The sequence below is a fragment of the Poromitra crassiceps genome (assembly GCF_964638095.1).
Source record: "Poromitra crassiceps genome assembly, chromosome: 11".
Classification (NCBI taxonomy): Eukaryota; Metazoa; Chordata; class Actinopteri; order Beryciformes; family Melamphaidae; genus Poromitra; species Poromitra crassiceps.
This window is the reverse complement of record NC_139643.1, coordinates 21,092,549-21,107,526: the sequence shown is the minus strand read 5'-3', so window position 1 is coordinate 21,107,526 and position 14,978 is coordinate 21,092,549. Positions and strand designations below refer to the sequence as shown.

The 14,978-nt window shown below is 47.0% G+C and overlaps 1 protein-coding gene across 1 annotated transcript in view; it reads left to right on the top strand.

The window, feature by feature from the left end:
* Positions 1 to 14,978, top strand: part of LOC310785252 (receptor-type tyrosine-protein phosphatase U-like) — a 267,162-nt gene that overhangs the window by 199,452 nt on the left and 52,732 nt on the right. The window contains exons 11-16 of the mRNA XM_083646258.1: positions 2,530 to 2,632; positions 4,057 to 4,342; positions 8,121 to 8,157; positions 12,517 to 12,655; positions 14,052 to 14,081; positions 14,444 to 14,604. Coding sequence (XP_083502384.1) covers positions 2,530 to 2,632; positions 4,057 to 4,342; positions 8,121 to 8,157; positions 12,517 to 12,655; positions 14,052 to 14,081; positions 14,444 to 14,604 — 756 coding nt within the window. The remainder of the gene's footprint in view (positions 1 to 2,529; positions 2,633 to 4,056; positions 4,343 to 8,120; positions 8,158 to 12,516; positions 12,656 to 14,051; positions 14,082 to 14,443; positions 14,605 to 14,978) is intronic.

Sequence of the window (14,978 nt, the reverse complement as noted above, 5' to 3'; positions counted from 1 at the left end):
CTGATTGCCTTTCCTTGCCTACTACCTTTATTTTCTGTAATAATTGTTTAAAATTGTTTTACATGACTGTAAAATTCTACAGTTTTTTCAGTGGGCCTTTTGGTACCACTGCAAGCATGAATTAATAAAATAAAATAAAATAAAATCGGTAGTGTAACGTATTTGAACAGGCTGCACCACTGCCGCATCACTTTTTGGCAGTCAGTCGGTAACATTAATCATGAATTTGTAATCTAGCACTATTACATGTCGTCTGGATTTAAGCACCTAACATGCACTGGCTTAGCCTGGTAAAGCAGCCGGTCACCTGTCCTGAACTCACATTTAATTTTGTTCTTCACTTCCGTCTGGCCTCAAGCTGTCACCAAGCGTCTGCAGTGGACGGAAGTTGGGGCGGGTGTACTTGCCTGCCCTTGACAGACAACTCCTTCAGCCAATCAGCGTTTGATCCACTCAAACCCAAATCCACTCGGGAGAATGGCAAAAACATATTTTCTGCCGAGAAACACTGCACGAAAAACCTACTTTCCGGGACTTTGCACAACTGCGAACACATCCAATTTGCAGGTTTTTGTGGCACTTTGTGGCAAAGTGGGGGAAAGTACCACGTAGTGTCCGCCGGACACTGTCCGCATATTGTATGTATGCATCTGTATGCATCTGTATGCGGTCATTTACAGTACTTGCCCGGAAAGCAGGTTTTTCATGCAGTGAAACTCCGCGGTTGCCGCGATACTCCTGCCTCCCGCAAGGAGGCGGCCATTACTGTTTTGCTAGTGGCGTTCCTGATTGGCCAGTCACGATGCCAACTACGAGGCCAGGTCGCTGATTGGCTCGTCCGCTTTGCAGTTTCTGCTAGGATCCCACCCAGGTGCATGGGGCCAGACGGAAACGACAAACGAAATGAAATGTGACCGGCAGCTGGTTTACCAGGCTAGCACTGGCTGGCATGCTACTCCACACCCCTTATGTATAATACACACCTCAGCTGTCTCTGCTCACAGGTTCAGTTACAACAAGCGGCTCTAAAGCAGAAGCACTCACATTGTTTATTCCCAGGTCCTTAAGGGTCTGAGTTGATCTGTTTTAGCAGGATAACCATTAGCCTCACTGCACACTGCAGTTAATTCACTATAGTAAAGAAAAAGAGGGGAGCGCTTAACCTTATTGTTTCCCCCGAGCTCTGCTGAGGTCGTGCAGCTTTGAGATCTGCCCTAATTATATTATAAGGGCTTCTTGTTTTCTCGGTGGTTGGCCGCCGTTCCCGTCATCATCAGTCAGTAGCGCTGCGTGGGAGGCCTCGGTGCAGTAAAGTACAGTACACTAGGGATACGGACTGGGAATGAATAAATATAGCATATGCTGTACGCAGCGGTGGGAGAAGCACCAAAATACAATGTGACTCTAGAATCTCCCGGAGTAAATAGTTTTTGGGTTTGAACGGTTTACAAAATAAGATAAAGCATGAATCAGCGTAGTTCATTCGGAACCATGAGGGTCTGTTTCTTATGTGATGCTTAGAGGTTACTAACACCCCATTTACACCTGGTTTTTAAATGCGACCTGTATCCGGATAAGCTATCTGGATAATGGTTGCATTTAAAATTACTTAATTAATTAATTAGTTTAATTTAATTAATTAATAAATAAAAAATACCAGGTGTAAATGGGGTGAAAGAGATCTGATCACAATGTGCGCCAGACTACCTCTCGATGTGGTCAGGAAGATCTGATCACATCCTGATCACGATGCATTTACACCTTTACTGTAGCATGCATTTTTCCCAGATAACATCCAGATCACATTTAAAAAACAGGTGTAAATGGGGTGAAAATGACCCTGCAAGGGATGTAGATGTAGTGGAGGGTACAGTAAACCCACCTAGTCCCAGTTCAAACACCTTTTCATATGTGGAATTTATCCATTAGGCTTGGAGGATATCCAAAATTGTACAGTATATCATACTGGCCTGCCTCCGTGGTATGTACAGTATATAGAGACAGTTCCTCCGTGGTATGTACAGTATATAGAGACAGTTTTCACACCTAGGGAACAGTTTAAAACATAGCTTATTTCCTGTCAGCTATTGTATTAGTATCATAATACACTACAACAGGAAGATAGCAATTTAGAATGATTATGTTGTCAAGTTCAAACCTTAAAGCCTCGGGGTAAATCAGTGTGTGGTGATGTGATATGTCTTAAAGAATAATCCACCTCAGCTGCCCCTGATCAGGGACAATCCCATATCTACATTTAAAATGTGTTGGGTGGAGATAGTCTCTCCACTCAGGCAAAACTGGGTTACAACGTAAGCAACCATTTTAAGAGTTTGGGGGGAAAACACACACAATGTATTTCTGATCATATTTTTGCTGATAGCGTTGATGTTTGTCTTGAAGGTCGCATCACCGAGAATACCACAGTTAAAACGAATAAAAGCGCACAAAAATCGTCTACTCCAGCCCCATTATTTTTGCCTCTGCCTTCAAGCTTCCGTCTGGCTCTTCTTCTCTCCTCCCTTGCAGCCCCGGTGTTTGACTATGAAGACGTTCCCTCTCCGCTGAGCGAGTCGGAGAGCACCATCACCGTGCTGCTGCGCCCGGCCCTGGGCAGAGGGGCTCCTGTCAGGTACAACTGCTACAGTAACTTCCTCACTCCTACACCACCATTCATTCACTGCTCCTCCCTCCACACCATGACATTTATAGCTCCACTCAGAAAGGGCTCTCCAGAGGAGCAGAAAATTATCCTTTTTGGGCTTTGACCATAGCAGAACCCCATTCAGCCCCGTAAAGACCCAGTTTAGAAAGGCTGACATGGCTGCATCGAGCATATAAGGTGCTGTAACAAGCCTTTGAAGAATGTTTGAAATGTCCCAAAGCAGTGTTAAATTACTGCACTTGTTAAAGGTGATTTAATATTTAATAAGGTCATATTATGTGTGTGCCTATATATATATATATACAGTATATATATATATATATATATATATATATATATATATATATATATATATATATATATATATATATATATATATATATGTATGTATATATAAATATAGAGGAAAGAGGGACGCCCTCACAAAAAATGTGAAAGCTTAGCTTGTATGGTATGAATCTGTGATAAGAGGTGGCAAAACTGGCATTTATTTGGATGGAAAACTTGTACATGGTTCTTCCGTCATCACTGTGAAGTTCATTTGATTGATTTCCATTATAGATGATGAATGAGAATGCATTCATCGCATGAGTGTCATAGTAGTAATAACTACCATGTACGAGTCCAAATAAATAATTGTGTGCTTTAGCACCAACAGCATGCTCCCCTCCAGTATTTGGTGAGGTAAGAGAGTCGTCTAATGAATGAGTTTCAATTTCAGTAATATGACAGCCATCATAAAATAAGTGTTATTTGACTGTTTGTGATCAATCACCCCCCCCTCAACAGAAAGTGTATTATCCAAAACCCGTATCCCACAGCCATCCACTGATTTGTTTTTGATCATTTGTGATCAGCACCTTCTCAGCTTAAGCCAATTTAGATGAGAAAGTGGCAGAAAGGTCTAACTTTCTGCCACTTTCTTACATTTATCTACTTTCTAAGGTTTATCTACTGAAAAGGCTCAACACTGATGTTTGCTTCCCCCTAAAATCATAGGAGGTGTAACTTTAGTTATTGTGATTTTCGAAGGTAAGAGATGATGCAGTCAGAAAAGCATCGTTAAAGGGACACTCCGCCTATTTTCCACGCTGATTTTTTTTTTACATAATCTCACACATATCTGAAAACTGTAAACAGTTTTGCAGGCATTCGTTGAGTGTGACAGTTATTGAGAGTTGATTTGAGTAAAGTTGTGGACCAGTGATGTCATTCATGCACAAATGGCATCACTGGTCCACAACCTACGTCAAATCTACTCAATGACTCTCAAACTAAATGAATGACTGCAAAACTGTTTACAGTTTACTGATATAATACTGATTTTGTAATGATACACAACGCTGCACCTTCGATGCACTGTGATTAACGAGCCCGACACTGCCCTCTAGTGCCTACCAGGTGGTGGTGGTGGAAGAGGATGCCTCCCGGCGGGTGAGGAGGAGGAGGAGGGAGCTGGGCACCGTGGACTGTTTCCCCACGCCTAGCTCCCACAGCGAGGCCCAGGCCAAAGGAGCTCCGCAATACTACACGGCCGAGCTGGCCCCCAGCAGCCTGCCCGAGGCCACGCCCTTCACTGTGGGCGACAACCACACCTACAACGGCTACTGGAACAGCCCTCTGGACCCCACCAAGAACTACCTCATCTACTTCCAGGCTGCCAGCAACTTCAGAGGGGTGAGGAGCCGTCTTATCGAGAAGCACCACTTTGACGCCTCGGCAGTCTTGAACGTCCATTTAGTTTAGTGCACAGCTTGTCAGGAGGTGGGAAGCAGCACGCCAGAGGCACAGAAAACAAGGAGGAACTCGTAATGAGAAGGCTGTGCAAAGAAGGCGTTATCTGTTACCCAATGTGATGACACGCGTGTATTATTTATGCATACTTAGGATGGCTTTGGGTGAATTATGTCCCACTGGTAAATCGACATCTCTCTCTCTCTCTCACTCTCTCTCTCTCTCTCTCTCCCCCCCCCCCCCCTCTCTCTCTCTCTCTCTCTCCCCCCCCCCCTCTCTCTCTCTCTCTCTCTCTCTCTCTCTCTCTCCCTCTCTCTCTCTCTCTCTCTCTCTCTCTCTCCCCCTCTCTCTCTCTCTCTCTCTCTCCCCCTCTCTCTCTCTCTCTCTCTCTCTCTCTCTCTCTCTCTCTCTCTCTCTCTCTCTCTCTCTCTCTCTCTCTCTCTCTCTGAAAAGGAAATGGAAACAGGCCACCTCCTTTATCTCCCTGCACACCCCTGGCTACTCTCTTTATCTCCGCCCCCCCGCCCAGTCCCAAACATCACACCAGCAAAGTGAAGCAAACAAATCAGCGTTTAGAAGATAATTCTAATAATTATGTGTAGAATAACAGCGTTGCGCTCTTGGGTTCAGTTTGTCACTTCAGGTAATGTTGTCGAGTTAAATTCCTTCACGTTCAACCTCTTTCTGAGGCTTTTTTTACTGAAAGAAAAGCAAACACTGCCAGGCTTTGAAAAGATGGAAGAAGTAGCTCCTCGACGAAGTGGGAAAGTGATTCAAGCAGGAACAGAGAATATGCCAGGCAGTGTGCACAGGTGCAGGCAGTGTGCACAGGTGCAGGCAGTGTGCACATGTGCAGGCAGTGTGCACAGCTGCAGGCAGTGTGCACAGGTGCAGGCAGTGTGCACATGTGCAGGCAGTGTGCACAGGTGCAGGCAGTGTGCACATGTGCAGGCAGTGTGCACAGGTGCAGGCAGTGTGCAGAGGTGCAGGCAGTGTGCACAGGTGCAGGCAGTGTGCACAGGTGCAGGCAGTGTGCACAGGTGCAGTGCAGAGTACATGCAATGTAAATGCTGCTTAAATCATTAGGCTCATATGGAGAAGGATTGCCAATGCCTGGCTGCCTGTAGCTCGTCATCTAGACAATAATATCTCATGTCTCAGAGTTCCTCTGGTCATCTAGACCAGTGGTCCCCAACCACTGGGCCGTGGACCGGCATTTGGTACCGGGCCGCGAGCCCAGTACATTTTTTTTTTTTTTAATAAACATAGGCTATAACATTATAGGCTGTGTGTAGTAGTTGAAACATAGTTTCAAGTTGACGTTTATTTATGTTTGTAGTTGAAACAAAACCATAAATACTGTATAGGCTACATACAGTACAACACAAAAGGCTGTTATTTACCCTTTGTCGCCACCTGGTGAGTAAATATATATGTAACTAAAACCATTAAAATTGACAACCGGTCCGCAACTTTTTTTTCCATGTATCTACCGGTCCTTGGCACAAAAAAGGTTGGGAACCCCTGGTATAGATGACCAGAAGAACTCTTGAGACATGAGATATTATTGTCTAGAATCTAGACAATAATATCAGCATTCCTCTGGTCATCTAGACAATAATATCTCATGTCTCAGAGTTCCTCTGGTCATCTAGACAATAATATCACACTAGATAGTGTGTGCCGTGTCTTAACAGCTGATTGTTTACTGACAGGACGACCACGCCTCAGTAAACAATCAGCTGTTAAGACACGTCACACACCATCTAGTGACGCCTCTGATGAAGACGGAAGTGTTACCGTCGAAACATGTCAGGTAGGAATGACAAATCTGTGTCATATAAGAAAATCTAAATTCTAAGTTACAATATAGACACAATGAACCCTTTTGGATTAATAATATCTCATGTCTCAGAGTTCCTCTGGTCATCTAGACAATAATATCTCATGTCCTCTGGGTGTTTTGCTGAAGAGGCTGCTGGGTGGCTCTGCAGTATTGCAGCAGTCAGCCATGACTGAAGGTCCAGGTCCACTGTGCCTCTGCTATCTGATTCAAATCTCTCTCTATTGATCTGGAGTTAGCAGTAAGCCTTTTACACCAAGGACGCTCATTTGGGATGAGTCCTGCCCCAAGACCGTCCACTGGAATAGCAATTCCTCCTTCAGGACAGAACAGACAGACTATTACAATTCATCTTGATGATTTTCTATCCTGAAAACATTTTCACCTCCAATCAATTCTCTAAAGTCTATCTGTCCCAGAAGAGGTGGGCTGCTCTGTGTGTGTGTGTGTGTGTGTGTGTGTGTGTGTGTGTGTGTGTGTGTGTGTGTGTGTGGTGGGGGGGGATGTCTGTCATTGAATTGAAACAGTAATTGCTTTGGCAGATATGCCTTCAGTGGGCCTTGAAAGATGCTTGATTGGTGCTGCCGGTTCCTTACAATACACAAAACAAACTCTGTATCTCAGTGTGTTTGTGTTTGTGTGTGTGTGTGTGTGTGTGTGTGTGTGTGTGTGTGTGTCTCTCTATCTCTCTGTCTCTCTCTCTCACACTCTCTCGTCTGTGTGTGTGTGTGTGTGTGTGTTTGTGTGGGTCTCTCTCTCTCTCTGTCTCTCTCTCACACTCTCTCTCTGTCTCTATCTTTCTCTCTCTCACTCTCTCTGTCTCTCACTCTCTCTCAATTGGCTCTTTAGAAATTCTAGATTGCTGCTATCCATTGCATTAAGAATGAAAGGATTAGCAGGGTGGCTATATCGTGATGCTACCTCCAGCCTGCTGGTATTTTCACTATCATCGCTCATCATCTGGAGCTCCCTGCCTCTTTACTGACTGGATATATATATATATATATATATTGGCATGTGGATCCATGGGGATGCTTCCATTTATATCTCCCTCCTTGACAAGATGGAAGGTGGTTCTGTGCAAAGAGGCCACCAGGCCACCTTGACAGAGGCCAGGATGACACCTGACATATTACCTGCAGGTGCTTTAATAACCCCTGGATGGAGCCTAATATGACTTCATGTCACTGTAAGACATGAGAAGAGATGAGACTCCACTCCAAACACATTTTCAATTAAAAAAGGGCAATTTGGCAACGGTTTTAGGTGAAAGGTTTCTGACTTCAATCTCGGAGCACAGATTAGCATAATTGCCCATAAAGTCTGATTTAACATCTTTAAATCTTAATACTACAATGTGCCGCTCTACCTCTGGGACAGGGGTGGCTGTTTTGGGGGGAATGAGAGCCAATGGGTCGACCCGGGTGAGGAGCAGACGTCACCCACTTGGAAATTGTAATTATTTCCTTCACATTCTGTAGCAAAGGGCTGGGTGACTTTGACAGATGGTTTCCTACGTGTGTGTGTGTGTGTGTGTGTGTGTGTGTGTGTGTGTGTGTGTGTGTGTGTGTGTGTGTGTGTGTGTACGTGTGTGTGTACGTGTACGTGTACGTGTACGCTAGAGTGTGTGTGTGTGTGTGTGTGTGTGTGTGTGTGTGTGTGTGTGTGTGTGTGTGTGTGCGTGCGTGCGCACGTGCGCGCGTGCGTGCGTGCGTGCGTGCGTGTGTGCGTGTGTGTGCGTGCGCGCGCGTGCGTGTGTGTGTGTGCGTGCGTGCGTGCGAGGGTGCGTCCGAGCGTGCGCGTGTAATGTATATGTGATTATTGTGTCTTCTTGTTACTCAGCCAAATGAATTAATTCCGCCTTCCTGTTTCTCACAGGAGACCAGAATCAACTGCATCCGGATAGCTCGTAAAGGTAACTATTCTCCTATATACAGCACTATATACAGTAGGTACTACATTTATCATTTAACATGATTAAATTATCACATTAATGCTGCGATATTAGTATAATTACCATAAACAAACAAGACAATTGCTGGGAATTCAGGTTTGTATGGCCCTTAATCACAGTTACAGGCTCATATGGCATCAAAAACGTCTGCATTATGAATTCAACAAGTGAAAACGACACCCCTCCAACCTTAACCCTTATCAATGAAAATGAATTTATAGAAATGTATAGATGATTTCACAGAGACGTAGCATGTAGCTAGAGAAATGCAGCGGGCCCAGAGCGCAGCCTTGTGGCACACCAACGACCAAGTCCAAGATGGGGAGATAAACAATGAATAGATGGGACCTAAACCGTGAAAACACCCACCCTTGAGTACCAATGTATTTTTCCACAATGTTCTCAGAGTATGTCATGGTCAACCATATTTGGTCTTTAGTACAAGCTCTGCACCAAGCTCCCCTCACCACACGAGACACAAGAGGAAAGCAGAGAGCAAACATGATAAACACTCTCTTTCTCTTGAATCACAGACACTGACATTCTCTTTCTCTTGAATCACATACACTGACATTCTCTTTCTCTTGAATCACAGACACTGACATTCTCTTTCTCTTGAATCACAGACACTGACATTCTCTTTCTCTTGAATCACAGACACTGACATTCTCTTTCTCTTGAATCACAGACACTGACATTCTGCCGTCCCCCCGGTGGCTTTGAAATACAGAATGCTGCGCCATATTTTATTTTCCTCAGACAGGAAGAGAGAGAGAGAGAGAGAGAGACATAGAAGCTTCTCAGTTCTCTTCTCGTCTTCCTCTCTCTACTGAATTACAGTGAGAAGTTTGTAGCACACTTGAGAAAGGGGGCCATTAAATTGGATTCCGCTCCCTGAACTCTGCCTTTGTTATCTGAAGCTCGATGACATCAAAGGGTCTTCCGTGCTATTGTCTGCTGGCGGCGCCACACATATGCAGAAGGAGGCGTGTTGCTAGCCTAGGTAAACCCAGCCACCACGTGACCTGCTCTCTCAGTTCCCAGAACAGGTCTGAGAGCAGGTCACGTGGGGGATGGGTTTACCCAGGCTAGCGTGTTGCCGGCATATTTATAGCAGCCATCTTTTTAGTTGTGTGCGTGCGTGTGTGTGTGTGTGTGTGCGTGCGTGCGTGCGTGCGTGCGTGCGTGCGTGCGTGCGTGTGCGTGCGTGCGTGCGTGCGTGCGTGCGTGTGTGTGTGTGTGTGTGTGTGCGTGCGTGCGCGTGTGCATGGATGTGACAGGCTCAGAGGACACATTGAGGTGGCATAGAGGTCTCGTTTTCATTTTCTCTCACTCTGTCTCTGCCTCTGTAGCTGGGATTCTATCCAAGTCCATTCTTTCTAATTTAATGTACTGTATGATGTATCAAATAAATGTAATGTACTGTATGATGTATCAAATTTAATTTAATGTACTGTATGATGTATCAAATTTAATTTAATGTACTGTATGATGTATCAAATTTAATGTACTGTATGATGTATCAAATTTAATTTAATGTACTGTATGATGTATCAAATTTAATTTAATGTACTGTATGATGTATCAAATTACAAAAGCTGATTGGAAGTGGCAAAATCCTGTAAAATTTCCTCAATATAATTTTGGTTGGTAAGGAAATGATATGATATACTAGGGGGCTGAAACCCTAGGCTCGCCCGCTGCGTCGCCTCACCTGCTTGGCATGCGCAGTGCACAGCTTCATGCTCAACTTTGAGCTCAGTGCTCAACTTCACATCACTGATGACAACACTGTCACTGATGATGTCACAATGCCTATGACATCACTGATGAGGTTACAATGCCTATGACATCATCAGTGCCTATGACATCATCAGTGATGTCATAAGATGATTTTGGTCAATAATGATGTCACAATCACTGATGATGTAATAGACATTGTGACATCATCACTTTTAGGATTGGGATGCAAATGCACAAACTGCTGACACAAGGACAATATCCCATTAATTCCAGAGTAATTGGAAATGAAAGCGCCTCACCTCTCTCACACCCGGCCTCTCCTCTCTCACACCCGACCTCACCTCTCTCACACCCGGCCTCTCCTCTCTCACACCCGACCTCACCTCTCTCACACCCGACCTCACCTCTCTCACACCCGGCCTCACCTCTCTCACACCCGACCTCACCTCTCTCACACACAGCCTCTCCTCTCTCACACCCGGCCTCTCCGACCTCACCTCTCTCACACCCTACCTCACCTCTCTCACACCCGGCCTCACCTCTCTCACACCCGACCTCACCTCTCTCACACCCGGCCTCTCCTCTCACACACCCGGTCTCACCTCTCTCACACCCGGCCTCACCTCTCTCACACCCGGCCTCTCCTCTCTCACACCCGGCCTCACCTCTCTCACACCCGGCCTCACCTCTCTCACACCCGACCTCACCTCTCTCACACCCGGCCTCTCCTCTCACACACCCGGCCTCACCTCTCTCACACCCGACCTCACCTCTCTCACACCCGGCCTCACCTCTCTCACACCGGACCTCACCTCTCTCACACCCGACCTCACCTCTCTCACACCCGGCCTCACCTCTCTCACACCCGACCTCACCTCTCTCACACCCGGCCTCTCCTCACACACCCGGCCTCACCTCTCTCACACCCGGCCTCTCCTCTCTCACACCCGGCCTCTCCGACCTCACCTCTCTCACACCCTACCTCACCTCTCTCACACCCTACCTCACCTCTCTCCTACCTCACCTCTCTCACACCCGGCCTCACCTCTCTCACACCCGACCTCACCTCTCTCACACCCGGCCTCTCCTCTCACACACCCGGCCTCACCTCTCTCACACCTGGCCTCTCCTCTCTCACACCCGGCCTCTCCTCTCTCACACCCGGCCTCTCCTCTCTCACACACGGCCTCTCCTCTCTCACACCCGACCTCACCTCTCTCACACCCGGCCTCACCTCTCTCACACCCGACCTCACCTCTCTCACACCCGACCTGACCTCTCTCACACCCGACCTCACCTCTCTCACACCACACCACAATAAATGATTAGAAAGCAGATAATATTAGTGCACTGTAATTCCAAGATGGAAATATTATTGTTAGTGTATTACTATTAATGAGAAACAGGCGACACTAGATAGATTGTCTGAAAACCTGCTGAAACCGACATATAAAGTCTGAAATTAATATTTCCCAATATGAGTCTAAAAGCAGAGCGACGGATCCAGCATGATTTGTGTGATTACAGCAGTTCTGCCGGGCTTATAGTCACCACCAATCCACAGCTCACGCAGCCAAAGTCTGTAAAGGCTTTTCACATTTGGGCAAAAGGCGATAACTCCGATGTGACAGTCACAGGCTTTGTGAAAATACATGTGCTATTCAGCTGTACGGCCAACCTGGTTCAGCCAGGCCTGAAGAAGTCCCATGAATGATGCTATCTGTGTGCCTTTTGTTCCCAACCTTCTTTGTTTTCTCATCAGAGCGATGGCTTGTTAATGAAGAGTACGATGCCAGTAGTGTCATAGAGCTCCTCCAATTCCTTCTTCCTTAATAGCAATTTTTCACCTTTGGAGACACACGACGGAGCGCTCAGGTGATTCAATAAGGGAGAGATTTCATGCTCTTGGCTGTGATGGGAAGATGTGGGTGGGAGGAGGCTGCTACAGAGAAATAGCTGCCTGCATGAGGGAACGCATCCATCCAGCGAGATCTCTCCCGGGCCAAAACGTGTTCAGCTCTCCTAGATTCTGAAGTTGGGAATATCACAGAGAAATAGTGTTTCAGCCCTCTCAGACGCCATCTACTGAGCTCTTCATTCCAGGCACAGTATGTAGCGTGCATGCTAATCCACTTGGCTGCTGACTCCGTTAGCTGGAAGCGCTCTCTCCGGTATAAGCTACCGCAGTGATTCCCTAAACTGTGGGCCACTAGTGGTCCATGGAGGTACTGCAGGTCATTAGAAAGAATGTCTGTGATTGTTTAGATAGATACTTCCACATTAGCTTAATGTTTCAGTGTGGATGTTGCCCCTTGCGTGGCACTCGTGCAAAAATGCAGTGTAGAGGAGGTCGCGACTGCCAATATTCTCAGCGATTGTCTTGTTTATTTACAAGAATTACAATAATATCTCACAATTAATGTGGTAATGATTTCATCATGTCAAAATGCTGCACATGGCAATTTTAAATGGCATTGTGTTTTTGGAAGTATAGCCATTCACACAGCATTGACACAGGCAGACTTGTTTAGTAACACGCAGATGCCTCCTCCTCTCTCCCTCTGTCATGCGGTGTAGCCGCCTGCAAAGACTCCAAGCGGGCTCTGGAGGTCTCCCAGCACACCGAGGACATGGGGCTGATCCTGGGGGCCTGTGCTGGCGGTCTGGTGGTCCTCATCCTGCTTCTGGGGGCCATCGTCATCGTCATCAAGAAGGGGTGAGTGGATTTGAAAATGTATCATGTGTTAACGTTATGGGTTAGAGCCTGTTAACATGGGCTCGAGGCTAAAGTCCCGCAACGGCGGTCTTCAGTTCCTACATCGCCTATCCAGAGGAGTAAATTTATCTCCATTCCACTTTAGCAGCTACAGGGTCTATTGAGAAAAGCATTTGGCAATTAGAGTGAATTAGAAGCAGAGCAAGTGGAATGGTAGAGCATCACTCCTAAACTCTCCCAGAGAGTCAGCCAAGCTTTTGTGTTTCATCTCATCTTTTAATTTCAAGGTCTGCGTGTTGGCTGAGCCCCAAATGCAACGACTCACTGGCTGCTTTGCACCTCCAAATGAGCTCTGTCCTGGCTTCCACCTGCAGTGTGTTCTTCCTGTAGCTCTCCACCTCCAAATGAGCTCTGTCCTGGCTTCCACCTGCAGTGTGTTCTTCCTGTAGCTCTCCACCTCCAAATGAGCTCTGTCCTGGCTTCCACCTGCAGTGTGTTCTTCCTGTAGCTCTCCACCTCCAAATGAGCTCTGTCCTGGCTTCCACCTGCAGTGTGTTCTTCCTGTAGCTCTCCACCTCCAAATGAGCTCTGTCCTGGCTTCCACCTGCAGTGTGTTCTTCCTGTAGCTCTCCACCTCCAAATGAGCTCTGTCCTGGCTTCCACCTGCAGTGTGTTCTTCCTGTAGCTCTCCACCTCCAAATGAGCTCTGTCCTGGCTTCCACCTGCAGTGTGTTCTTCCTGTAGCTCTCCACCTCCAAATGAGCTCTGTCCTGGCTTCCACCTGCAGTGTGTTCTTCCTGTAGCTCTCCACCTCCAAATGAGCTCTGTCCTGGCTTCCACCTGCAGCGTGTTCTTCCTGTAGCTCGCCGGGCGATGGAGCTCCACTCATCTGAGTGTGAAATACATCATCGAGGGCGTGTTACTCTGTTGCCCACTCAATTACATGAGGCGAGCAGCTGTGAGGTGCCAGTGGATGGGCTCGTAATTGGTTTGGAAGGTTGTTTTGGAGAGGAGAACTCAGCCGCCGTGGTGGTTATGCTCAGGAAGAATAGAGGCAGAATGAATGGGGATGTCTGGAAGAAGGAAGTGACTGATAAGATTCAGCGGGCCAATCTCGCCAGCACAATGTGAACTAGACAGCCACACGGGGCAAAGGGAGCAGACAGGTTTCTATTTAGCTGCAAGAAATTGTTGTTCTCGCGACTGCAAAGTCACATTGTCTATCGATGTGTTTTAGTCCCACTCGCCTGCTTCACGACGGCTTGCTAGTGACATTCCAACACACTGAGCATCTTCATTTGTCTTTTTGACGGCCATCTTGATAAACCATGGTCACCTCTCTTTTTTCTCCTCACTCTCCTCCTCTTCTCCTCTCCTCCTCCTCCATGCTAATCAGAAGGGACTTCTATTCTTACCCTTACTACCCGTAAGTTACTTTCTCTCTCCACGCTGATGCCATCCCCTCTGCTTGCCCTCTGTAGCCCAGGTGTGGAAATGAGCATTGCTATCTCCTCATCCTCTAGCACAGACCCCCCTCCCTACCATCACCTGCCACCACCCCTCCAACTCTCTCTCTCTCTTCTATCACCAAATCTCACTTTCCACCCATGTACCAGTTTCAATCTCTCAGCCCTTATTTTCTCCCCTCCATCCAATTTCTCATCTTCTCACTCACCCTGCCTTTGCTTATCTCTCGCCTGGTCTTTCTCTCACTCTGCCCCCTTCTCTTCTCTGCTGTCCTCTCTCTCTCTCTCTTCAACCCCCCCGCCCCCGCCTGTATCTCTACAGCAGGAAGAAGGTGGCCATCAACAAGGCGGCCATGTCCTACCGGCAGGAGAAGAGCCGCAAGCTGAGCTCTCTGGACTGCAGCCTGACTGAGCAGAGCACTCTGCAGCAGGATGAGAGGATGGCCCACTCCTTCATGGACGCCAGCAGCTGCAACGCTCGAAGTAAGACGGAGAGAGAATGCACCGCTCCTCTGAGAGAGGGTCTAGATTGGGACAAAGCATGCAGGCCATGCAATGACTTTTCTTGACCACGATGGAAAACGACATGAGGTCAAGGAAAGATGTGGAGAATTCATAAGAGCTTATGTTACGGGCAGGGTCGCTTCAGAAAAAACATGCCCATTAGTCCCACACCTCAATAGTCTGAAAGGGTACCCCTTTCTCATTATTTTTCAACCAGCAGGGTAGTGGTGGTTGGGGTTAGGCACTGGTTGGGGTTGGGGTTAGGGTTAGCGTTTGATATGGGTCAAGGTTAGGGACGGAAGCTCCACGTCCAGCTCGGCCACCAACTGGGCCAGCTCCGAGGCAAAGCCGCT